This window comes from Mirounga angustirostris, unplaced genomic scaffold, assembly GCF_029215605.1.
Source record: "Mirounga angustirostris isolate CCGP_5_RB_7025 unplaced genomic scaffold, mMirAng1.0.hap1 SCAF_15, whole genome shotgun sequence".
In the NCBI taxonomy this organism is placed as follows: Eukaryota; Metazoa; Chordata; class Mammalia; order Carnivora; family Phocidae; genus Mirounga; species Mirounga angustirostris.
In genome coordinates this window covers 85,437,343-85,463,916 of record NW_026991723.1, presented here as the reverse complement: position 1 = coordinate 85,463,916, position 26,574 = coordinate 85,437,343, and the positions used below count along the sequence as shown (strand labels likewise).

At 44.0% G+C, this 26,574-nt stretch overlaps 2 protein-coding genes across 9 annotated transcripts in view; both read right to left on the bottom strand.

Annotated features, from left to right (window-relative positions):
• Window positions 1-24,667, bottom strand: part of RALGPS1 (Ral GEF with PH domain and SH3 binding motif 1) — a 315,913-nt gene extending 291,246 nt beyond the window's left edge. The window contains exon 1 of one of the 2 annotated variants that reach the window (XM_064579740.1): window positions 24,580-24,667. The gene's annotated coding sequence lies outside the window, so the exon portion shown is untranslated. The remainder of the gene's footprint in view (window positions 1-24,579) is intronic. The other variant, XM_064579737.1, reaches the window with a different exon arrangement.
• On the bottom strand, window positions 60-24,686 carry ZBTB34 (zinc finger and BTB domain containing 34). 7 transcript variants are annotated; one of them, XR_010407806.1, is made up of 4 exons: window positions 24,580-24,686; window positions 21,540-21,657; window positions 4,689-6,615; window positions 60-3,629 (listed from the first exon to the last, which is right to left on the bottom strand). XR_010407806.1 is itself a non-coding variant. In XM_064579744.1 (4 exons), the coding sequence occupies exon 4, from the start codon at window positions 6,603-6,605 to the stop codon at window positions 5,091-5,093; it is 1,515 nt and encodes a 504-aa protein (XP_064435814.1). In that variant the 5' UTR covers window positions 6,606-6,615; window positions 21,540-21,657; window positions 21,770-21,852; window positions 24,580-24,676; the 3' UTR covers window positions 60-5,090. The 7 variants fall into 7 exon arrangements, 5 of the variants coding, with proteins under 5 accessions (XP_064435814.1, XP_045739112.1, XP_064435815.1 ...); XR_010407807.1 differs by having other exon boundaries at window positions 60-3,622; XM_064579744.1 differs by adding an exon at window positions 21,770-21,852 and having other exon boundaries at window positions 60-6,615; window positions 24,580-24,676.
• Between the last annotated feature and the right edge of the window lie 1,888 nt (window positions 24,687-26,574).

Below are 26,574 nucleotides of genomic sequence, written 5' to 3'. Positions count from 1 at the left end.
TAGAGCCAGTGGGGCTCAGGGAGGCTGGAGAGGCAAACACAGAGGGAGGCCGCAGCCCATTTGCTCTAGCAGCATTTTTATTTACAAACAGCAATTTCCATTGACTTTATACCATAAAAAAGCCATTTACAAGCAAGAAACAAGAATTCAGAACAAAATTAAGCAGCACTGAAATATTCATGTCACAAATCTAAAACAAAATGAATACAAGAGTAAAATATCATTTGAATAAATAGTCTTAAATTCATGCTATAAAATAATCCTTAATGGCAAGTTACTAGTTGATACAGCATCCGCTTAGCTAGCTTCATTTACTTCATATGGTGATGAAGTGTGGGCTTGTGAGGTTACCAGTTTATATTGCAAGATAATGACACTGTGTTAAGTCATTCAAATTGCTCAACCATTTATAACGGAAAAAAATGTTAGCCCTACTAATAAAAGTGGTGAGAGAGATGGTTTTCACATTAGGAAAATGGTCATTCTCAAAGAAACCAGGTAAGTTTACCTCTTACTATAGTCAGGGCAGCAACCAAAGGCTTGGGCAGCAAGTCCAAAGGTTGAATTCACAGCATACTTGTCACTGAGGGGCAGCAAGAGGTCTGGTTACTGCGTCTGCGGCAGGGCTCGCTCCAGGACTTGACCAAGAACTACAGGAGCCCTGTGTGCCAGGCCCAGAGGGGAACCAGGGAAAACAAGGTCCTCTTCCGGGCCGAGAAGTCGAGCACCGGGCAGAAACAGTGGAAACACTCTGGCACTTACTGAAGAAGACGTATGTGACGTGCGACAACCATTACAAATTTGGAACAATGTGAATGACTCTTCTGAACGTTCAGTTCAGTTGCACTGAGTAATATGAAATCTATGATTTATGAACTAGATAGTTTCATATAAAGAATTTACATAATTCCCCAATACTTTCATATATAAAATTTAATAAATAACCCTGACCAGTCTAGAAGCACCATTCAAGGGGCGTGTGCCCTTGGAAAATAGTTTAGGTGTTGCATATTTGAGTCCCTTTCAGTGGAGGCTTCACAGGAAACCATTACAGAATTTAACAATAACAAAGACAACAACAAAAATCACAGTAACTAATAGAAAAAGTTGTTAAAATAAAATACATTGATTTCTTTAAAGTAAAGCTCATTCACGTAGATGATTCCCACCCCCTCCCCCTCCCCCAGCCCTTGTTTTGTGTTCCTGCAAGTTCTTCCTAGAGTCTAGGCTGGAAAAATAAAAGTAAAAACAAAAACCACACACAAAGATATGCAGGCCTATGGTCTGGGCTAAGGGAAAAACAAAGACTTGGTTATAACTGCTATCATGAGAAAAGACATCTACTCATGCTCTGGAAGCTGGAAAATTATCAATTTAGTTCTACAGTATATTCTGCTTAACAGTGAACCGACAGTATCCTTTCTGCTGTTAAAACACACACACGCGTGCGCACACACACACACACACACGAACAAAAAAACAAAACTGCCAAGGCAGAGCCAATTGGGAGGCTTTCCACTGACCAAAAAATTAACTTGTCTTCATATGCTGTATTTACAAATATAATTTCTAAATGTATTTACAGCTTTAGTAGAAATTAGAGGGGAGAGAACTGATTAGAATGAAAACAACTGTTTAAAACCACAAACATTAGTAAAAGTATAAAATCCTTTGTTTTCACAGTTTGTAGTAACAGGTGAAACACCTAGAAAGGACGCCGTCACTGTCTTCACATTGTCTACGTATTGGGAAAGGTAGCTCGAGAAGAGACTCAATTATGAACAGACCTATATGAATTCAGGATATGTTTTGCTGTAAAAGATTTCTTCACATATCACTTCTATCTTAATTGACTTTTGCATTTGTTATAAATGAAACATCTAACCTAAAACTGTACAGAAATCGGGACTTTGCTTTCCAAAAAGAGTTGCTCTCAGGAGTTACACAGCGAACTTCGTCTGCGGAGACGTGAAGGGACCTTCGGGGAGAGAATGTTTCTGTTCTGTGGCCATGTTCATCCTCCTGGCACGTCCTCATGTGACAAGGCACAATTAATTGCTGCTGCCCGATCTGAATGGAGTTAACCTTCCACCCGCCACGCACACTGAGAAGCACGACGGCGTGCTCGCTCAGAGAGGCTGCCCAGCTCTGCGCTGGCCTCCGCTCTGCCTCCTCGAAGCCCTGTGGAACCTTACAGTACTGGGTTATGGCTTGAGAATTCATTCTTAACACTGCTAGCAGTGGAAAGGGTAAAGTGTTAGCAACATGAATGGGAGGCAAGTGGAACTTGCAAGATGTGGAATCATGGTTATTAGAGAGAAACTCAATCAATTTTCTGCCCCTTAACAGTCCCATTACAATGTCTGAACCTGAACTGTACAATCAAAGCAATGTATAGTTTTGTCAAAGACAATTTTGGATAAGTCACTCTTTGGTAAACTCAAACCAGTTAAACAAATTGACAAATACAAAGAACTCCATGTAAATAAGGTTAAGACGGACACAATGACAAGAACTAGGATATTCGAGGTACCTGCCCCAAGTGCTCTCCCCTCCTGACTTGTCTCACCTATCACGGAATGCTCTGGAGACCCCTCAGAAGGCCCCAAGCCTGAGTGAAAAGGAGGTTCCTTCCCTGAGCCTGACCTCTCATGTCCTTGATTTGGGCATTTCTTGTCACAAACTTAATTTGTATCACCACACAAATTTTTTGCATTTAATTCTTGAAAAGAAAAATCAAAACCAAGCTTACTCATGTAAGGAAAAAAAAAAAAAATCACAAACATTTACCTGAAACCCCAGAACATATTTAAGTGGGTAAACACTTGGGGTCCAGCCTCCCCTTGAGGCACGCGGCTTTGACAGGAGTTGAGCAAGTGCTTCAGGGAGAGAACGCACCCCTTACTTAGGCAGTTTGACAGGAAAAGGCATACCGTATACCCGATTTAGCAAAAGCTGCTCCTCGGGAGCAGCAGGATTAGAGTGTGATCTGTCCGTCGTAACACTGACGCGTGGCGCAGCGGCTCACACGGGAACAGAGAGATCCTGGGTGCCAACGAGATGCTACCGCACGGCTCCCACCCCCGGGGGCCATCACACACAAGGGCCCGGATGGTTTTCTTTTCTCGAAATAACAAAGCGAAACGAAACAAAAACCTCCCCGGAACACCCCGCCCCCCGGACCCCCGCCACTCTTGGTATTTATTTTAAGAGCCAAAAAAGCATGGAAAACCAGCAAACGTCTATTTTTGCATTCCTTTAACTCCTAGCCTCTGAGGTTGGTCTTTCCCGTGTCTGTGTTGCTTTTAGGTGGTTTGTGCTGTTCCCCCGTTGAGACACACGGGCTGCGAGTCTCAGGGCCAAGGCTCTCGCGCAGAGATTCCGCGGGCGGCCTGCGGCACAAACGCGCCGTCCGACTGCTGACGAGACTCCTCCGGGGGAGTTCACGGCCCGAAGAAATCTCGGCAAGCCCGTTGGGTTTACTAGGAGCACACGGGTAAACAAAACACAGAACTGAAGACATCTCCTAAAGCGCTCACAGAACGTTACTCAAATAGGACTCAGGCGTGTTCTCGTACAGTAATGTGTTTGCCAGCGCATGATTTTGAGGTCTCTCTTCAAGCTACAAACTCAAGAGAGGGGAAAAAAAACCTGTAATTCACTATGACCGTTAGACTTCACATTTTCTACAACTATACTGACCTAAAAGATACAGAACATAGAAATAGCACCACGTGACCAAAAAAATGGTGACACACACAGATTTGGTGACACACAGAGTATCGTAGAGGGCTTTTGGACTGTTGGTTTCTTTAAGCAGGAAACACTGAGAGTGGGGGAGCCACTGCTCTCGTGAGCACACACAATACTAAGATAGAGATATTGCTTGCAATTCCCATAGAGTATATCTTTACAAAAAGTACAAATTCCAAGTTCTGCAGTTTCCCTGGGAACTGCATGTAGAAAAGTTGCTGTGCACCTGAACTAGCTGTTTGAAAAGAGAGAGAGAGAGAGAGAGGGAAAAAAACCAAAAACAAAAAACCAAAAAAACCCACAACACTGCTTGGAGAATTTTGTAGACAGAACTACAAATCCCTTTCCTTTAGTGCGAGTACTAACTCATGGTAGAGTGATTCGATTTAGTTACCTGGTATGTATGTTTCTACAGTACGGAATGAAGGTAGATTCGTAAGCCAGTAAAAACATTGAAAACCACTGCTCCTTTGGGGTTGGCTAATATAACACTACAATATGTAAAAAGGTCAGCACCACGGGTCATCCAGCTTACCTACTGGACAACGAACAAAAATTCCAAACGGTTTCCAACTAGAGTTGAATACATTTTATGGCATTTGGTTTATGTACTTGTTATGAAGCAGAGCTATGAACACTGTGATTTGCTTTGCTTGCTTTTGGACACAATGATTACTATATATGAAAACCTATGAACATTCTTTTGTAAGGGAAATAAAGGGGCAAAACCCTAACATCAGGTAGGGACGAGACAGAGTCAAAAGCCCTGTTCACATTGTATTAAATTATATATTCCTCGTACATTCACCTCAACCAGAATAAAATCAAATTTGAGAATGTATATATACTATATATATAATAATCGCTTTATTATATATATATATATAAATTGTCTAACTACCCCCTAGAAGTAATTTTAAATTAGAAAAGGTTACCCATTTGTATCAGCTGACGGCATCCTGGTCTCTCTCCATGGAAATGCACCAGTGCCAGAGTGCACACAACGAAGAGAGTATGCCTCTTGGCAGAGAATGTAGGGTCAACCAGTTGGCATAGCTAAATCACTGGCAGATTTTGGATTAAGAGTTCAGCCAAAGAGGAATACTGTCAGCCTGTGTTTTCCCTGGATACGTTGCCCTTCATGCTTTGAGCTCCTTGGGAGGGGGAGGGCAGGGGGAAAGGATAAACACAATGAAGTGTTCCTTCCAGAAACCTTCGAAAAACTGCCAAGAGACCGAGAGATTTCCAGATGGTTGGGAAAACCAAAGATTACAACAAAGCAAATCACAAATATGCATTGATTAATGTGCTTTGTTTGGGTGCACTTCGTTACCATCTTAATCAGGAGCATCAGACACTGTGTGAATTTCCATCCGGGAATCTAGGGCCATCTCTGAGGCCGATGCATCATTTTCTAGTTTCTGTTCCATGTACACATCTGTTCTCTCGGGGGACTCGATGCGACTCCTGACTTCGGCGACGCCAGGGTGGTTTTTCCGCAGGTGCTGGTTGAGGGTACCTTGGAATGGAAAGCACTTGCCGCAGATCTCACAGCGGAATGGTTTGTCATCGGTGTGGCCCCGGATGTGGTACTCCAGTTGGTCCTTGCGCGTGTACTTCTTCCCACAGAACTTGCACACAAAGGGGGTGATGCCCATGTGGAGCCGCATGTGCCTGTCAAGGCTTCCTTTCTGGTTGAAGGACTTCCCACAGTAAATACAGATCAACCTCTCATTGTATGGGTACCAGTGCCCTCTTGCACTCCTCTCCCGGGGACTGCTCTCGTACCCGGGGTTATTCATCATCGCTTCGCTATCGGAACCCTGCACCAAGCCCTGCAGATCACTGTGCAGGTGGACGGACAAAGCCCGCTTTTGGCGCGCGCGCCCTCCTCGAAAACAGCTCAGCATGGATCTGGACGGGCTGGAATTACTCAAACTTCCAAAAGCTTCGGAGACGCTGGCTGGCTGTGAGGCTGCTTGGGAATAGGAATAGGCATGCTGCAGCACGGAGCCGTACGACCCCACGTTCACTGCCACAACTTGCTCCCCGTCCACCATCTCCGTGTGGTACCCGTCGTCCCCCAGCGAGGAGCTGTCGGAACAGCTGGGCCGGTCCGACTTCTCCATCTTCACTTTCACCTCGGTGATCTGGCTCTCCCTCACCAGCAGGTCCCCTTGCTCATGGTCCCCCTCTATCTGAATCTCGTACTCGGAAACGCTCCCACTGCTCCCTCGGTCCGAGTGCCCTTCCTCCTGTAAGCGGCTGCGCAGAGCTTTGCTGGGCGTTGTCTCCATCCGAAGGTCGCTGCTCGTGGTGGGCTGCCGTACCTGAGAGCAATACGGAGGGGAGATCTCAACCGGGTTGGCAAAGAAGCTGCTGTCCTTAACTCCATTACGACTCTCGGTTGTCTCCTCAGCGCCGACAGTCACGGAGTCAACATCTCCAACGCTGATTTTTGAATGGATGCTCTCCAGGATCTGCGTGCACTTGTCAATGACGCACTGCATCTGAAGAAAGCTGGCGGCGGTCAGAAAGCTGACAACATCCTTCAGCTGCAAGGACATTCTTCCAGTGTAACAAAATGACAGCAACTGTTCAAACACATTGGGATTTTTAATCACGGATATTGACAAGCCACTCATGGTACTTAATGCTGAATGGTCCCGGAAATAGGGGGAGCTGGCAGCGAGGACGGCTTTGTGGGCTCGGAATGGCTGACCCTGAATGTGGACAATGATGTCACATAGTTTCCCCTGCAGGCGGAGTTCGTTTAGCTGGCTCAGAACAGTGCTGCTGTACTCGGGCACATCAAACTGAATAAAACTGCTGCTGTCCATTTCTACTGACATGAAGCGCAATCTGCAGAAAGAGAGAGTTTCACAATTCACCAGTGACTCCTCACTCAGTACAAGTGGCATAAACACAAGCTTGCAAAAATCACACCACCACCATCACCACCACCACTGCAGCTGCTGGGCCTCCGAGGGTCGACCTGGGCATTCTTCCTCTTGCTTATTTTCAGTCTCCCACTGGTCTTGGTCAATTCACCTCAAGTCAGATAACCTAAAGATCAATCAGCCTAGCGCCCCAGCTGCCTAACGTGCATCTTCGTCAAAATTATAACATGTTATAGATAGCAGGGCCTTCTCAGCTGATTGAGAATTTGGTATCCTTTTAGGAAAAATATTTCCCTGTTTCACCTACTTCCGAGGATTTGGAATACTTTGTAAAAAATATGCCAACTCGTCTAAAAAAGTTCTGCCTTATTAGTATGTTTCCAATGGGTGTTTTTCAAGCAGACAGCACACGGGATACACGGAACGGAGCTCAACCCTTTTTAGCTTAGAATCTGAGTTGTCTTGATGTGCGTTTTTTTCCCCTTCAGTTTTGCACGCCTTTATATCCTTTGGGGTTGGCAACTGACCCTTTCAGTGAAGAGCTTTGGACAGGACAAGCACCAAGAGTGATGGACATATCACAAGCATATCACTGTCCACCAGTGCTCACAGCGCGCGCACACACCTTGGACAGGTTGGCTGCCCTTCACAAGAACCCAAGGCACCAAATCGCTCATAACCATGGAAGTGGATACAGCCTAGGCTGCACTCTCTAACCAAAACACAACAAAATCAGATCTAATAATTATATTTTAGTGGTTAAAATTCAACCAATAGAAATTTAAGCACCTTCTGAACAAGCACTGAATCAAAGAGGAAATCAAAAAGGAATAAAACTCTTTAGAAAAAAAGAAAACTCACATCAAATCTGCAGCAAGAAAGATTCAGGAGTAAAGTTTAAGTAGGTCTTCATCTTACTTGAGAATGCATCCCCAAAAAGAGATGGATATATAGGTGATAAAGCAAACACAGGAATGTGTAGAGCGTAGATGGTGGGTGTATACAGGTGTTTTCTGTAAAATCCACCTTTTCTGTATATTTGAAATTTTTCAAAATGAAATGTTGAGGATTTTGAAACCATAAATTTTAACAGGGAAAGTCAGTGCCTTAAAAGTTTTTATCATTAAACAACAAAGAAGAAAAATAAATGAAATCAAAGAGGTCAGAAAACAACCAATTAGACCCAAAGAAAGCAAAAAAGTAATGAATACAGAACAGCATATAATTGCAGAGAAAATTTAAAATGATAAGACACAACAACGTGCAATTAAATCTGACGCCCGCAGGAAAGGATCAACCAGTTAGTGTGACTAGATCACACCAGAATTTTTTTTATCATGTCAGAATCTGAGTTAAAACATTTCAGTTAAGGAGGAATACTGTGCCCTTATTTATCCTAGATTTATGATTGAAATCAATTTGAAATCTGTACGGAACGGACATATTTTTAGAATAACATAAATTGGCAGAATTAAATAAAAAGAAACAGAAGTGCCAAAGCATAAATGATCTTCAGGCCGTTCACACTGTTTTAGATGCATGCTGAAACATTTAAGGCATCTCAAAAAAAAAAAAGAATTAAAGCATCTCAATTTATATGGCATAAATCTGATACCAGAAGATGGTGAATAGGATAAAGATGACGACTGTCAACTTTACCTAAGTAAAGAGATTTTAAAGTCCTCAAGGAAATACTCGGAAACATAACCTATTAAAAGAATAATATATTGTGACCAAATGTAAGGATGGCTACATGTTAGGAAGTGTATAAATATAATCTGCCACATCAGTAAGTCAAAGGAGAAAAACCATATGGCCAAATCAAAACTATGCCAAAAGTGGATTTTAGAAAGTTAAATGCCTTTTCAAAGTAAGGAAAAAATAGGAAGAGAATATTTTCCTAATGTAATAAACAGTACCTACTGCAAAGCCAATGGCAACATCATCCTTAGAAAGGAAACATCATATCTGCATTTCCCAAAATGTATTTAGTAGCACACAAGCCCATGCGCTAGACTCAATATCCCTACCTCCTAGGGATTATACAATATATTAGCATAATAACCCACCTGCAGACAAGAATTCTATTTAACTCAGCAGTTTGCACACTCATTTAAGCGTGTAACTCTTCTCTCAAGGTACACATGTAAATATTCCCAAGAATTAGTGTTCCCTGGTGCACACTCCAGTAAACACTTTCGTAGAGGCATTCCCGTTAGTCCCTAGGAGGACACAAGGTTGTCTGCCCATCACTTCTCTTACTTAACATTGTTCTGGAAGTTCTAGCCAAAGCCACAGACAAGAGAAAATTAAGGCACAGAGCCATTAAAAAAGAAGAGGTAAAATTACTATTCAAGGCAGACAGGACTATTTACACAGAAAACACAAGGGAATCACTGGAACAAATCTGTTTAGAAGCAGGAACTAGCAAATGAAGCGTTTCAAAAATTATTCTACATAAAAAACCAGTTAGGTAAGATAATGACAAGTCACAACCAACAATAGTAACAGAAACTATAAAATACCTAGGTGAGAAACAAAAAATAGGATCTACAAGAAGAAAACTGTAACACTTTAATAAGGACAAAAACATGTATAAATGAAGATACATATCACGCTTCAGAAAGATTCCATGCTATAGACACTTTCCCCCAAAATTAATTTATGACTATAATGCAGTCCAATGAAGTACTTCCTTAGTGACTTCACAAAATGATTTTAAAATTCATCTTAGAACACTGCTGTCCAACAGAAATATAATGCCAGCCACCTGTGTAGTGTTTTCTAGCAGTTCCATTAACAATAAAAATATTAAAATTTTATACATTTTTACTTAACCTAGTTAAGTACTCTAATAACTCATTATAATAACTAGGTTATTAGAAAGTTAATGGGACCTTTCACATTTTTTTTCATACTAACTCTTGGAATCTGATGTGTCTTTTACACTTACAGCACATCTCAATTTGAAGTAACCACACTTAAGTGTTCAACAGCCACATGTGGCCAGTGGCTACCACACTGTGGACAGTGTAGATCTAGAAGAATAAATACTGAAGACATTTTAGAAAAAAAAAAACACCACAAAAAAACAGCCAAACATACAGATGTCAAAATGTATGATCACGCTAGAATTCATTCACTGTGAGTATATACTGTCTTCTTCCCCGCACCAGGCACAAGGGGTCCAGGTGAGCTCAAATTCTCTTGTTATAAACTATGACAAGGGCTATGAGATCTTTTGTAATGGGGAGTGGGGAGGTGCTGCAGACAAAAGGAATGACACAAAGAGAGGAGAGCCTGAGCAGGAAGGAAAGAGGTGTTAGAGAATTGTGGTACAGCTGGGGGAAGGAGCAAGGGGAAGGACAGAGGCCTCATGAGGCTGTCAAGGTAGGTGGAAGTCAGACCAGATGGGCCCTGTGGGCCATTTCCAATCAGTGAAAAAGTAAGAATTTTTGAAAGAGAGGCTGCTTGGATAATACGAATATATAAAGTTAGAGCCCTTCTCCACCACATACCCCCCAAAAAAACTTCTAGAGAAGGTCTTACTAAGCACACAAAGACAGATACCAGAGGGAAAAACAGAGATTTAACTACAGAAGACCTTTTACACATCTAAAAAATGGCTTTTGACCAAAAACAAATGAACAAGACAAATTATGAAAAATACGACACATATGGTGAAGTATAAAACTCTTATAAATCAATAAAAGCAAATTTAACAATTGAAAAATGGGCAAAAGACTATGAACAGATGCTTCAAAAAAAGAAATTAAAATAGTCTTGAAACACAGATAAAGTGCTTAACAACATCAATAAACAAACAAATAAAAATTAACATGAGACAAAATTCTTTCTCAAATTGGCAAGATTTAAACCCAGCTGGTAGCGCTATAGGGACTGCGGCGCTCTCCTGTATTCCTGGTACGCAAGTATGACAAGAGCCTCACGACAGGCATTTCTCTTGACTGCACTCTTCTCTATCACGGATACAGGCTCAAGAATTTATCCCTAAGTATATTCAATTACAACAGCAAAACAATGAAAACAACCGAAATGTCCACCTTCTTGGAAATTATTAAAGCATAGCACACCCATATACTGAATACTATGTCATTATTTAAACTGATGTTAAGGAAGAATACAAAGTTAGCTCTATAAAATGCAAGCCCCAAGAGGGCAAGGATTTTTATCTGTTTTATAAACTATCATCCAGATTACTGCCTGGCACAGAGTAGACACTCAGTAAATATTTGCTGAATGAATATGTAATAACATGGCAAAAAATCAGGTAACAAATCAACTACAGATGAGCACAAGGGATCTTTATGGGTGAGGGAAATGGTCTAAAAGTGGGTTATGGTAATAGCTGTATAATGTCATAAATTTACTAAAGATCATTGAACTGTACACTTAAGATGACCAAATTCTATGATATGTAAGCTATACCTCAGTAAGGCTGTTTAAAAAAATCAGGTAACAACAAAAGTAGGATATTTCTAAAATTATGTATGTATATACAGATATTAAATATACATACAAATAATACTGAGATATATACAGAATGGTTACATTATGTAAGATTAAAAATGTTTTTACTTTCTTCTTCGTACTTTCCTGTATTTTCTGTACTTCTAACAGTGAACATTTATTACTTGGGAATGACAAAAAAAAGTAAAACAAAAAATGTCTTAAAATCCCTGCCGATGATAATTTGACAGACGCTGCTGGTGGGGTGTAAAATGAGCCAATACTTTGGAGGGCATTTTAGTGATGTCCATTGAAATTACAAATGCACATGCTCCATGACCGAGGAAGTTTAGCCCTAGGAATTTACTACAGCACTGGACGAAACGACAAAAGATTCGGAATAGACTACATGCCCATCAAGAGGAGCGTGGTTAATAACTTGCGGGACATCCATATTTAAGACTACTGTACAACCAGAAAAAACAAACAAGGAAGCTCTTTTCATACTGATGAAATAATCACCATGGTATATTGCTGAAGGAAAAGGGTGAGGTGCAGAAGGGTATATAGGTGTTTGTATAAAGCACTGTGAAACACACACACACACTGCTGTGTCAATATATACACGTCATGGATATGCGCAGACTGTTTCTGGAATGATGCACAAAAACAGATAACCTCTACTGCCTCCAGGGTAGCTGGAAGCCCTATTAGCTTTCAATGAATCTTTTTAGACATATTTCTAAACTATCTGAATATATCATTAAAAATAAGTAACATTTAGGAGCGCCTGGGTGGCTCAGTCGTTGGGCATCTGCCTTCGGCTCAGCTCATGATCCCAGGGTCCTGGGATCGAGCCCCGCATCGGGCTCCCTGCTCGGCGGGAAGCCTGCTTCTCCCTCTCCCACTCCCCCTGCTTGTGTTCCCTCTCTCGCTGTGTCTCTCTCTGTCAAATAAATAAAATCTTAAAAAAAAAAAATAACATTTAAAAAAAATTTAGGATACCTCATCCAGTTTTTATTTTATTTTTTAAGATTTTATTTATTAAAGAGAGAGAGAGAACATGAAAAGGAGAGGGAGAAACAAGACTCCCCACAGAGCAAGGAGCCCACAGTGGGACTTGAAATCCCAGGACCCTGAGATCATGACTTGAGCTGAAGTCAGCTGCTTAACCAACTGAGCCACCCAGGTGTCCCCTCATCCAGTTTTTAAAAGATAGGAAAAGATCATATAAAAATTGTCATGAATTTGGAGTCAGATCTGGGTTCAAATGATACCTGCTTTCCACTTGTAAAACGTGGGTGAGGTACTTCATAAACTTTCCAAGTCTCAGTTTTCTTTTTTTAAAGATTTATTTATTTATTTATTTGAGAGAGAGAGAATGAGAGAGAGCAAGCACATGAGAGGGGGGAGGGTCAGAGGGAGAAGCAGACTCCCTGCCAAGCAGGGGGCCCGATGCGGGATTCGATCCAGGGACTCCAGGATCATGACCTGAGCTGAAGGCAGTCGCTTAACCAACTGAGCCACCCAGGCGCCCCAAGTCTCAGTTTTCTTATCTTGAAAATGGGAATAACAGTCCTTGCCCCCGTGGCTTGTTATGAGGAATACAAGTATGCAGAAGTAGGAAGCACTGGGGTGCCTGGGGGGCACAGTCGGTTAAGCCGGACTCTTGGTTTCGGGTTGTGAGATCACAGCCCCACCTCAGGCTCAACATGGAGTCTGCTTAGGACCCTCTCCCTCTCCCTCTGTCCTTCCCCCTGTGCTCAAACATGCGCGCATGCATGCTCACTCTCTCCCTCAAAGAAATAAATAAGTAAATCTTTAAAAAAAAAAAAAAAAAAGGTAGGAAGCACTCAGCACAATGGCTGCTAGGCCCATAGCAACACGGTTAGCTATAAGAGACTTTTTTTTTAGGGGACAGGATGGTGGCTTTGAAGGTAGACTTGGCTATGAATCCTAGCTCTGCCACTTTCTGATAAAAATAATAACAATCAACATTTAAACAGCCATATGATCTTAGACAAGTCAGTTAACTTTGATTTCCTACCTAGAAAAGGTCTCAGAAGAACTACTGCCCAACACAATCGCAGTCATGATTAAATGAGGGAAATTCATGCACTGAATGTGTATAAAAGCTGACATATAATGAGTACTTACCTCGTGCTAAACACCTTATATATATTCATTTGACCCTTTTATCAACTCTGTGAAGGAAATACTATGATTGTTCCTATTTTATAGATGAAGGAACTGTGGAAAAGCAGTTCAGATACTGCCAAACTGCCCCACAGTTAAAAGACGAACTTAGTCTGACTCGGGAGGTTGTGGCCCTAACTACACCAGACTGCCTTCTAGAAACACAGATACTGCCTGGCATGACACAAGGGTGTGTAAACAGTGACTCTGGGAATTAAGGGGCAAAAGGAAGGTGGGCTTAGGCTTTTGAAAGATGCACAGTCCTGGGCAAAAACCAGCAGAAAAGAGCAAACAAGGAAGCATTTCTGAAATAGTCTACAACTGAATCTAGCTTCCTGGTGAGGCCTCCTCCTTCTCTGCGTGGCTTTTTATCTTCTCAGAAGAAAAGCAGAGAACTACACGTGAAAGAAAATCACTGGAGAGAAAAACCAAAGACCATGATTAACACCTAAGAGAGGGATTCCAGTTTTCTGCAAATGAGAAAGGAAGTGCTTCACTTTCCTCTCCTTTACATTAACACCTCCTTCTGGCTGTGACAATGAGATTCAAAGCCCTCTGCCTAGAGCTGCTAACAAGCAACACTCCAGAGTAAGAGGCTTCTAAAAGTCTAACACAGAGGGAATCTGCAGGTAACTTCAGCCCTAGGCACGTTACCAAGCTTAAAGGAGCAAAAGGCATAATGAATCACAAGTTCTACACCCAACAACCTGATTTGTCAGGTCTAATGGTCCGGGGGTAAAGTAAGTCAGAACCTCTTCAAGAGACAATCAAGTTCACATATGATCACCCACTCCTCTAGATCAGCAGTTTCCCAACATGGGCTCCTCACTGGTTTCTTGTAGATCTTGATTCCTCCCCTGCACAGAATGTCAGTGGGCCTACACTTAACTTAGGTCAACGTTTCATTAGTTCTATCTTTAAAATAAAATATATGCACACAAACTTCAAATCCTAGTACAGAAGATATAAAATGAATAGCAAAGCTCTTCCCCAGTTCCTCTTCCCAAAGGTAATCACTGATAAGTTTTCAGTGTTCTTTCAGAGAAAATTATAAATACGTATCAGCATAAATTGTTCTATATTCTGGTTTTTTTGGTAATGTATTTAATACACCTTCAAATCTTCCCACATCAGCACAAACTCATCTACCTCATTATCTTTTCCAACTTCAGAGTACTCCACGGAAGGCTGTGTTACAATGTACTTAACCAGGCCCCAGTTAATACCCTAAACAGGAAAAAAATTTAAATAGCCATGCTTTTTCTTCCAAGCAGAAGACTTTGCTGGGATCATGGGCTCATTTCTACTGATACCAACTGTGGCCCAAAGGCAGTGGCAGCTATCCTCACCAATAGCACATGAAGTCCCTGTCCCCCCATAACTGCCCATAATGAGCATTACACCTTTTCACTTTTGCCAGACTGATCAGTTTAAGTAGCATCTCATGGTTTTGAAATGCTTTCATTTAATTATAAGTGAGGCTGATCATCTTTTCTCATGTTTAACGGCAATTTGTCTAAACTTGTCTTGGAACTGTCTGTTCATATCCTTTGCCTGTATTTGCATTTTTTATTGAATTGTTAGAGCTCTTTGCAAATTAAGGAAATTAGCCTTTTGTCTTATATACTGCAAATATTACATTTAATTGCAATCACTAAATGGCATACTGGCTGGGAATTTAAATTATTTTTCTACATGTATAGGAAATATTCAATTTCAATCTTCTGCATGCACAAACAAAGGGAATTCAAAGACAAATAAGGCTCCCAGTCTTGCAGTTTGATATAGGCTTACCACAGATTCCTCCCAACTCAGATGTGGGAATGAAAATCATTTTTGATAATGCAGAGAAGTGATTTATATATTAGTTTTTCATCTCGACTAAGTTTGCAGCTGCTTCAGAAGACTAACGAATTTAATTATTCCTCTCACTAAATACATCAGAATCAGTATTCTTTAACTCAGCAGATTAATCACAGGTCTGTCACATTATATTAAGCAAGAAGCCATCCCCAAACTAGATATTTCCATTGTTATTTTCGAATTTAAAAAACAAGCATATATCAGCTAGACGTTTTTCTTCGATACCATTAATACTTTTTTCTTTCATTAATACTTATTTTAACAACACTTTTTCCGCTTGTTTGTTTGTAAAGACTACACTCTGGATAAGAAGGTGAAATACCTCTTTAAAAAAAGCACACGTGGTAAGGACTTAGTTGCAGGGGGCTGCTAGTTGTCAGCTCCTCAACCTGTTCATAGTCCTCTTCTGCTCACTCAACCAATGGACACACACACTTCCTGCTCTGCTAATGTCTTTAATGGGAGAATACTTTCAACCCCTGGAAGCAGCTTTCACCCCACACACAGTGTCTGCCAAGGTCATCTGGTGAGACTCTGCCCACACTGGGAAGGACCACATCTGACGGGAGCGGTCCTGACACTGGTCTCCTTCATCCCCTTCCTGTGGCCAGCCACCCCCACACAAGCCTCAACAACTATAAAAGGAGGTCACTGCCACCTCCCACACCCTTCAGCCTTCTCCCTTCCTTGGGAAAGCCCATCATCATCATCATCAATGACCAACACCGACTGAATGCTTGATACAGGCGAGGCATGTCATAAAGGACTTATAGGCATTACTTCCCTGAATCCTCTTGCCCTCCCCCGAGGGAGGTACTTTTACCCCTATTTTAGAAATGAGGAAACGGAGACTCCCAAGAGGCTAACTTTCCCAGGACTGTTGCAAAGTCTGCCCATCTACACTTCCTACACAGTAACTCCTGATCCTTGTCTAATTTACCGTCGGGGAACAGCAGGACCAGCAGAAGTCAGGAAGAGCTGAGGAAAAGGCAGGATGAGAAGAAAGCTTGCCCTAGGATACATTCCTGTCCTAGTGTGGTGGCCAGGGAAAGGGACAGGGACAAGTGGTAAACGTCCCCCTAATGCTGCCAAGGGCTCCTACCGCTTCTGTGAGGAGGAAGGGGATGGAGAAGGGTGAGCAGGGGGTGTTTTATTAATAGCCATCAAAATTACAAATGCATGTCCCCAGTGACTGAACAATTTCAGCTCTAGGAATTTACTACAGCACCTTCTTCCTAGATCAAAACCTCCAAGAGAAGGGCTTTTGGGGGGTGGGGAGAGGTCCCAGGTGGCTCTGCAGCTGAGGAATAGTATGCCTTCCACCTGCACAGCTTTTCCCCATCAGAGCCCCTTACCCTGGCAGCGCGCATGCAAAAGCAGGGGGAGTGGCAGGCAGAGTGAGAGAGGGAGAAGCAGGCTCCCCACAGAGCAGGGAACCCGAAGTGGGGCTCGATCCCAGGACCCCAAGATCATGACCTGAGCCGAAGGCAGACACTTAACCGACTGGGCCACCCAGGCACCCTTACCCCCTTTAAATAAACAGCCATCTTCATGCTACAGCCTCAATTAATTAGAAACCACTGGCCTGAGGCTCAAGTAACTGGTCCTTTTGGTGTTTAAAGGTGGAAGTCACAGAGCAGATGCTGCCAAGACACAGGTTCAGCCCAAGTTCAACAGAATTCTAAGCAGCGTTGAGACTGGTGTTCAAAAAGCCAGAGCAGACTGGGAGGGGCCATCCAGGACTGACCACGCACCAAGGCCAGCAGCAAGGCCAGCAGCAGGCCAGGGGTAGGCCAGAACCATGAGGAGTGCAGAAGGAGCAGGTTCGGGAAGAAAACGGATGCACGCTGGGAAGTGAAGGCCACTGGGCAACCAGAGAAGGGAGGACGTTTCCACAGCGAGGCACTGTGGCCACAAGCCTTTGCTTGTGTCTTTGTCAGGTCAGCCTGGGATGCTCCTCCCACAGACCTGAGATCAGGAGAGGGGTCCTAGAGATAAACATGCATGTGTGCTCTGAAAAGAAAACTAAGATCCGATGCAAGAGCACATGACAACGAGGCTTAGTTAGTAAAGCTGCTTGAAATCTCCACAAGATCCCACCCAAAAAAGCTACAGAACATCTCACCACACCCATGCGTCAGGACAAGACCGTTCTGAAATCCAACACGGGAATCTTACCCCTAATCTGGGTTCCAAAGCTCACTGAGAACAAATGCATTTTACCTGAAGGAGCTTTAGAATAAAAAAGCTACCTCGCAAAGACAGCAAAGCCACAGTCTAGCAGACAGGACTGATCCTGACAGGGGCGAAGAGATATACCAGTTAATCAATACTCTGCTCTTCCTTTCACCCTGCTCCTCCCACTGAGTTTGAGCAAAAGGTTGAACAGGTAATGACTGCCCTCCCACATGACAACGCTAGATGCTCAAAGGAAAGAAAACACAGTTAAGGGAAGCAACATGAGTCTTCAAAGGTGTTGCCTGTTTACCGATTTCTTAGCACCAGGGAAGGGAAAGAGGGTCCTATTATTTTCCATTTAATGCGAGTATGTTCTTATGACAATATTTTTTAAGACTTGACTTTCACCAAAATTAGCTGAAAAAAAGCATGGATGAATTTATTTATAATAATGACATAAAGGTCTTTCCAAGCATGACAGAAATCCCAGAAGCCACAAAGGCAGAGACCAATACATCTGACAAATAGGACAAAAAAATACCCTTTGCAAAACCCAAAAGTGAATGACATATTGAGGAGAAATACATGCGCATTTGACAATGGGCTACGTTCCAAATTCCTTAACTTATATTATAAACCAATCAGACTGGGATGACACAGAAAATCCTATGGAAGAAGGTGCAAAGGAATTAACATTTCACAGAAAAAGAAAAGACAAATAACCAAAAACACATGAAAAGATGTTTAGCTTTCTTCATGACTAAACACATGTGAACTAGAGAAAGAAAAAATGAGATACCAGTTGTGACCCATCAGATTTGCACATATTTAAAAAGAATTGGCAACTGTAATCCTAAGGGATAACCTGGTCAGATCGATTAAATGCAGAAGGCATTCACCATTTGGTCCACCATTAACTGCTAAGAATCGATCCTACAAATATACAGTCCTTACAAAAGTATGTTAGGATATATGTAACAAGGATGCCCACTAAGCATTTTTATTTGCTATAACAAAAAAAAGATAGAGAAGGAGAACTTCAAAATCCATCAAGAGGAGACTGGCTCAAAACAACAACAACAGAAACAAAAAATCAACAGTGAAACACTACACAGCCATTAATACGGATAGAGAGATCAGTATGCTTCAATATAAAAAGCATTCTATTACTTAGCCCAAACCAGCATGATAAAGAACAATTATGTATGCATATGTGGGATTCTTTTCTTGTACTTTTCTTAAAAGAATAAATATACAGTGCTGTATCCACTCTGGAAAGAATCACATGAAACTATTAATGACAGTGACTTTGGGAATGAGGATTAAGGACTGGGGAGAGGGAAGGGAAACAGGCTTCATTTTATACTTTGAATGTTTTATCACATAGCTGTATTATTCTCACCAAAAGTTTTTTTAAGACATGTGTAAGAGTCTACCTAAAAATATATAATTTTGTAAACCAAAGAATCTAGAGAAAGATAAGCTGCAAGTGGATAATTAGTGTATCAAGCAGACAATTATAGAGGCAGAAACAAAGAACTATGAGGAGCAATGACAAGACTGATTACTTTTGACCAAAAAGACTTTCTTAAAAAAATCAAAATAGAACAAAGGAAAGCTTCCTGGTGTTAGTAATATGTGAACAGGGCTTTGCATTTCAAATGGAACAGAAAGAACACTTCAAACAGAAGGGATGGCAGGCGCAGGGAATAAAGGAGTGAAAGGTGTCTGGAGTAGTGGCTGGGGCCCAGGTTCCAGGGGTGACAGGGCAAAGAGGAGAACCACCGTCGGGACGTGGAGGGCCTTGAACACAAGATTAGAAAACCCTAACTCAATACTGGCAGCTGCCAACTTGAATACGAGTCCAAAGAAGGACTCAACAGGACTTGGGAGACTGCAGGATGCTATCCATTCTAGGAGGCAAGTGAGTTCAGTCTCAGACAAGAGGAGTCTGGGTTGCCCACTGGGTATCTGTGTAGAGCTGTCTGACAGGTAGTGGGAAGGGGCAGGCGGGCGGGGCGGGGGGAGCTGTACGGAAACATCAGATGCTGATTTGGAAGTAACCAAAAATTGTACTGAGAACTGATCTGGTAAGATGAGAGAGGAAACAGAAAGAAGTTTAGCTGAGAGCAGAAAAGTTTTGCTCTTTGCTTCTATGAGAGGTACTCGAACATGGTCACAAGAACAAGGTAACACCCACACTTAGCCCTCTCCTCAACACAACATGTCATTAATAAGGTTCTGCATCGGGCCTTCTTTTAAAGCTGTAAGGGAACCGAACAATGAAAACCAGAATGTAGACTAGTGATAACTTCCCGCGCTGCTAACCCATTCTGAAGAGAGCCTGAAGATGAGAGAGGGGACACTTAAATGCCATCTGGGCAAACACCCACATGGGCTTTGCAGTCCCCTCTACAACATTCTTGGGGAAAACCCTGGAAGTGTTTCCCCGTAACAACAACTGGAACAAAAGCACAAGCATAACATCCAAGCAACTGGCAACGTGCTGCTGAGCACACACTCTCAGCCATGGGCTGAGGGCAGGGACCGTGCGCCCAGAGCCCAGCACTGTGTCTGGCAGAGAGGGGCTCTTGGCACACGTCAGCTGACTCAACCCGAACCAAGCTGGGGGCTTAAAATCCCCGGCTGCCACCATCGCTACACCCCCAGCTCTCAATTCTTCCTGCTGAAGACCCAAGACCATCCCTTCCAGCGGCCAAAATCTAGCAACGTGGCTCATCCCCATGTAACCCATAAACACTCTAATTTGCTCCGCTTCATTTAAAAATATCCAGTGACACTTTTAAGAAAGCAAGGTTACAAATCTGGTAGTGGTTTAAGGCACCAGCGGTACCCATTATTCTCAATCAAGATGCTCACGATTCCAAACCCAGATCTGCACCTGCCGGACTCAGTCACTTGTGGACACCAGAGCCACAACTCAACCTCGGCTTCCTCTATCAGGCACGGAAGACCTCAGATCTCTAATTTCCATTCCATACAAAAAGTCATGAAAAAGACCACAGATGGAAGCACTAGGGACAGCAGGCATGGTAACAGCAGTAACAACTATATAAAAATAACTTTTCTAGGTATTTCTGCCTGGGTCTAGATCAAAACTAAACTTGAGCTGTCATGAATTACAATCTAATCCTTTAGAAAGCAGCAGCCGAATAACACCAGGGCTGCATAAAACATTCTGGTGCTGCTGAAACCCAATGCACGAAAAAAATAAATAAAATGGCATTCCGTGATGGATATTCATGAAGCACTCATCCTAATTTAAAAGAAAACAAGTCTAGAGTTCTTACTGCATTAATTCATGTGAGCCTGAAAGAACATTTTTATCCAAACTGTTAAGATTTCCTACCAAGGCGTTAACATTCTCCAAGTCTGCTCAGTTACACTAATTCTGAGAGTATGGTTTGGTTTGACAGTGGGGTTTGTCTTTCAGTCAATGCAGAACATCAGAAGCTTCTTCTGAGCTGTCCTGATGGGTAGGGATGGCCTCTTTAACCTCACCTGCAATGTGAACGACTAACAGTTATACTCCTACTGTGTACCATATGCTAAGGAAGCTCTTCACCTATTCACTGAAACTTCATGACAACACTCTGACACAGACAGCGCAACTATCCCCATTCTACAGATGAGGAAACAAACTCACGGAAACGAAGAACCTTTCCCAAACCAAGGTCACTGCCCAGGATTTGAACCTGGATTTGTCAATACCCTGAGTGGGATTTCTTATCTCCGGTAAGACTTTAATTCAGGCACACTGGTGAGATGCAGGGTTTTTACTGGTGCCAGACTCTTACTGATCTTTGGGAAGAGAATTCTCATTTAAGGATGTATCATTACACCAACACAATGATAATTAAGGGTTTACACTGTGTTGTACTTTGAGTAGTTTGCAGCCATTTTTCTGCATGATGTCCTTTCTGTCCAAAAACATCTCTTTACCTCTGTCTATGAAGCAGGTAAATAGATGTTTCATGAATTCATCCCAACTGAGAAAGGTAGGTTTCAGGTAAAGGAATGAGTAAGCTTTCTTAAGGCCAAGAACTCAAAAATGTCAATAAGTGGCATCTCATCTGCTTACTGCTGGCATTTCCAGGGACACTGGGCCTGGGAAACATAAGTCCCCCCTCTTAGGACAGAAGGATTAGAAAAGCTCACCTTGAATTGCTTTCTTCCGTGAGGTTTTCCGTGCCATCAATATCAACCAGAAAATAACCATTAGATATTAAAACTGCATTCAGTTGATGACCTTCACTAAGCTAAATTCAGCAGTCAGCTATAAAACATTAAATGGACACAATTAAGTTTGAAAAAACATGAAGCAGAATTTCAACTAAAGTAACATGAAAATGAATGGGAAGAAAACATTCTAGATTCAGGATACTGACATTTTCAACAAGTGCTTCAACTGAAAGGATCCAGAGACATGTAGAAATCCACAACTCATTTCTCCACCTTGATAAATGTATACCTGATGATGATGATGAAAATGTACTGAGCAGTTAATAGGAGCTACAAACTCTGCTACCTCCTTCATATATATATATATATATATTTTTTTTTTTTTTTTTTTTTAACTCTTAGCAACCCTATGAGATGGATTTTATTATCCCCACACTATAGATGAGAAGACAGGCTCAGAGACATTACACAATTTGCCCAAGTTCACAGGCTAGTAAGTAGCCTTGCTGGGATTCAAACCCAGGCCTATCTGATTCCAAAGCTGAGATTCTTTCCCCACAGTCTCCAACAGAAGAATTACATGACTTTTTTTTTCTTTCCCATAATCAAAAGTAAACTTTTTAATCTTTCAAAGATTCGTCTTATGCTCTGTGTACTCTAAGAATGAAAGCGGAAAACATCCACTTTGAATGGCATTAGACATAAGTGATATATAACAGAGAAAGCTGGTAACTAATAACAGATTCCCCTTTAAAAAGGAGGGAAATAAAAAAAAATTTTTTTAAGTTGTTTACCAACAAGAATCAGGAAGTATTTGAGTATCTCTTATAAAAGTCCGGCTACCGTATTAGATACCACCAGGGCTCCACAAGAAGTATTAAGACACAATGCCCTCAAAAAGCTCCCACTCCAGCTGGGACAAGAACAAGTTCAATAACCAAGGAACAAATGCTGAATCCTGAGCTTTAGATTGTGAGTGCCACAAAGGCATGGGGGTAGGGCAGTCAGGGAACACCCTCTGGAGGAAGTATATCTTCAGCAGGGGCTTGAAGGAAGTGAAATGGAGAATTTACATAGAGAAGAAAAAGGAGGCCAGCACTTCAGAAGGGGGAAGAACAGGAGCAAAGCCCTAGAGGCAGTCATAAACTTGCTTCTGCTGAGGACAGACAGGAGAAGGAGCAGCAGGGAATAGGTTCAGGTAGGTGGGGAGGGGCCAAACCAAGGACAGTCTTAAAAAAATAGGGTGGGCAATGGCTGGACACAATGGGGCAGACAAGAGGACACTACTCAGTGCCATGGCCTGTTAGCTGATCTCCTGGCCCCAAGCCTCTCCTTTCCCCTCCTGCAAATTATCACAAACCACCCCTAGTCTCCTGCCGCTCACCACTGCCGTTAGAATAGTTTTAACTTTGGCCTAGTGTTCAAGTTCTTTCAGGAACAAGGCCCAACCAATCTTTCTTCCTATTCCCTTTCCTATATGAACACTTCCCTACAAGGAGACTGGTCTATTCCCCAACTCCATTGGATCACTGGGCCTGATTTCTCTTTTCCTATCTGAGTCCTACTCATCCTTTAACAGCCAGCTCAAATCCTGCCTCCTCGCTAAGCCTTCCCTGACCACTCAGCCTCCAATGACCTCCATCTCTCCTTCTTCTTAATTCTACAGCACACAGCCCTGTCTCATCACTCAGTTACCTTTTCACAGGTAAAGCCTCAGCACCCAGTGTAAAGCTGCTTGGAGGCTATGGGTCTTCCAGTACTTTCCCCCACCACATGGAACAGCATCTTGACATTTAATAATCAAGCAAGCACTCAACTCTTTTTTTGACTTCCTATATTAAGTTTGGCATTAGCATAAAGGAAGGAGGGGGGAAGTGGGGGACTTCTGAAGTCACAGACCAACTAAGAAGCTGTTGCAATAATCCAGATGTGAAGCAAAGAGGGCCTGGACTAAGGAACAAAGAGAAAATGGGCAAATATAAACAAAAAAACATTTTGCATGCAAAAACTCAGCGGGATGTGATTGACTACTACTAGGGGCAAAAACAAGGGATGAAATATGATTAAGGTAAGGTTTAGAAACACTTCTGGGAATCATTTTAAAGCCTGTCTGAAACCAAGTGTATTAAGTGGCTAAAAAGTCCACATTTGCAAAAAGTCTTCAGTGAAACTGCCCAGTGTCTTGACCCAGGGACAGCCCTTCCAATTTCAGACACATACAGACTGGCAGACCCACAAGGGTCTTTAGAGAGCTAATCTATAGTTTGTTATTAGAGAGCTAATCTAAAACCCTCACTGATCAGATGGGGAAACTGAGGCCCAGCATGGTAGAGGCTTGCTGAAAGCCTCAAGACAACTCCCAGACTAGTGCCGCCCTAAAGCACAGCCGCCCAGGCTAGAACGACACTGTTTACACCCCGAGGCTAACCCCAGCCCGGCCCTCCGTAATGGCAGGACCGACTGAGGGCGAGAGTGACCATGGAGACGTCTAGAGCCAAGCAGGACGCGCCGCCGCCTGTTTACCTGGAGAAAGGCGGTGGCGTGGGGCAGGGGGTCCGTTGCAGCCACCGGCAGCGCCGACCCCGCGGCCCGGCCAGGCTCTCCAGGGCACTCAACCATCCGGCCTCCCCGTACAAAGGGGGAGCGCCCCTGGGGGCAAGGCGCCCGGAAGCATGGGATCCCGAGACGCCCGGGTGGAGGCTGGGGAGCCCGGGGCAGCTGGCCGCGCGCGACCCTCGGCCCCGCCAGCGGCGTCCGGACTCCGGGGCCGAACACTGTTGGCCCCTCCGGGGCGAGCGCCTGGCCAGAGCAGGTGCCGGGCCTCCCGACCCCGCCCGGCCTCGGCTGCAGCCCGCGCCGCCCGCCCACCCGCCGGCCCGCCGGACTGACCAGGCGCGGAGGCGCCCGCCCCGCCGCGCCCAGAGGGAGCCGGACAGCAGCCGAGGGCTGCCCCCGGCCCCGCCCGCTCCGCCGGCTCCTCGCCCGCCGCCCGCCGCCCCCAGCCGGCGCACCTCACCTGCCGAGAGCGCCGCGCTCACATCGCCCGCCCGCGGCGCCCCCTCCGCCGCCGCCGGCGCCAGGCCCGTCCCCGCCGCTCCGGCTGCCGCCCCAGCCCGCGCCCCCCGCCCCCGGAAGCGCTTCCCGGCCCCGCCCCCTCGGCGCCAGCGCTTCCGGGCAGGCGCGGACGGGGGCGGTGGCGCTGCGGGATGAACCTCTCGCCGGGCCTCGGGATCCCAGATCCCGCCTCGGCCGCGTCTAGGAGCCTCGTGGCGGACGCGTGGGCGAGCGGCGGCCCTGGTCCCGACTGCGGGAGGGAGCGGCGGCGGCTTTGCGCCCCACGGCCTTCCGCCCGCCTTCTCCTCGGCGCCCCCTGCTGGCGGGAGGAGGGCTCCGCAGCGGGGCGCGCCGCGGGTCTCCCGGAGAGGAACGGGTAGGCCAGGACCCTCGACCCGCCACCCCCTGGGAGCCTGCGACCACCGCTGGCCCAGCCCTCCCCTTCCGAGACCCTCGACCCCACAGCCCTTCGGGCGCCTACCCCTCACCCGAACCGCGCCCGGCGGGACAGCTGAAGGCAGTAAGGTGCAGTGGTGACAAGCACGGGCCTGGGGACCTGCCATATCGCGTCACTTAACGTATGACCTTGGGAAGATTACCTCCCCCCCCAAAGCGGGAGATGAAAATTCCGAACTTGCGGTTATAAAACCCCTGTCGCAGAGCAGGCCTCAAAAAATGTGCATTTCCAGATCCTTGGAGACACCCCAATGTTGATACTCGGCTGCAAGTGTGAGCTTGGCCAGCATTTTCCTCTCGGCTTTAGGCGAATTTAACCCCCTTTGAAGAGGTTTACCCCCTTTGCATTTTGGCGGATTCCTCCATAGTAGTGGCAGAGGTTCATTTACTCTTTTCTGAATTTGTAATAAAAATAAACCAGGAGTCAAGATACCCGCTCTTCTTCAAGATACAAAGCTGATACTTCCTGATGCTACTTCATCCTTTGCAATCAGGAACTCTTTCTCTGGGTTCTATCAAATAGTCATCTTCCAATAACAACAGCTACCCTTTGTTAAACAGTCTGTGCAGGGGCACTGTGCAGACGCTTTATAGACCTGACCCCTTTAATACGCAACCCCAGGGGGTAGCCATCAGTTATCTCCGTTTTATCCAGGAGGGAACTGAGGCTCAGAGAGGTTAAGTGACATATCTAAAGTCACACAGCTGAATGGCAGACCTGGGATCTCTCTGACTCCAGACAGGAACTTCTTATGGCAATAGAATATTCCAAACACAGAATTTTAGGTAACCAGTTTCTAACTGCAGGCATCTGGGCAGTGTCACTCTCTAATTACTCTTCCTCTTGAGCTGCTTCCTTGAGATCTGTCCCCAAGAGTGAGATCAGTGAACTCAAGGGCACAGGAATGCATCTTCTTGTCACTCCAGGTTTCCTCGGGACCACTGGGCTGACTCACAAGCCCACATGAGTGAGTTCCTGTTTCCCTTCAGAGCAGCTGTGGGCCTATCATTTTAACTGATTGTTGCTAAATTTGTTGGTAAGAGTTAGGGTCTTCTTGGCTGTAATACAGTATTTGCATGGCATTAAGGACTATAAAGACTAACATGTTCCTAAGTGTTTCACCTTGTTGTCATGTGTCTCAAAGTTACTGGCCATCTGTCCATTGGACACTGGGTATTTCCCTCACAGATATATTTTTATTTGCCCACCTACTTGGGCCACTAAACTCATATGTTTTTCCAGTCTCCTGCTTTTATTTTTGTCATTTGGCTGATTATGTGTCATAATCTTTACTAATTTGTTGTAGTTAGAAAATCGTCGCTTCTCCACAATTGGAGTGTATGTGTTTGTTTTCCCATAATCTTGGTAGCATTTTCAAAGTGATTTTTTAGCCCATTTGAAATCAAAAAGAGGCTAGAGGGTGATGTATGGGCCTCATTTTAATTTATTCCACAGTTATCCAGCCTTGCCAGCAGTGTTTATGAAATGGTCAAATTCACA

Bases quoted from the DNA above. Each gene is read 5' to 3' on its own strand.
- ZBTB34 (XM_045883156.3), bottom strand. From the start codon at position 6,605: ATGTCAGTAGAAATGGACAGCAGCAGTTTTATTCAGTTTGATGTGCCC.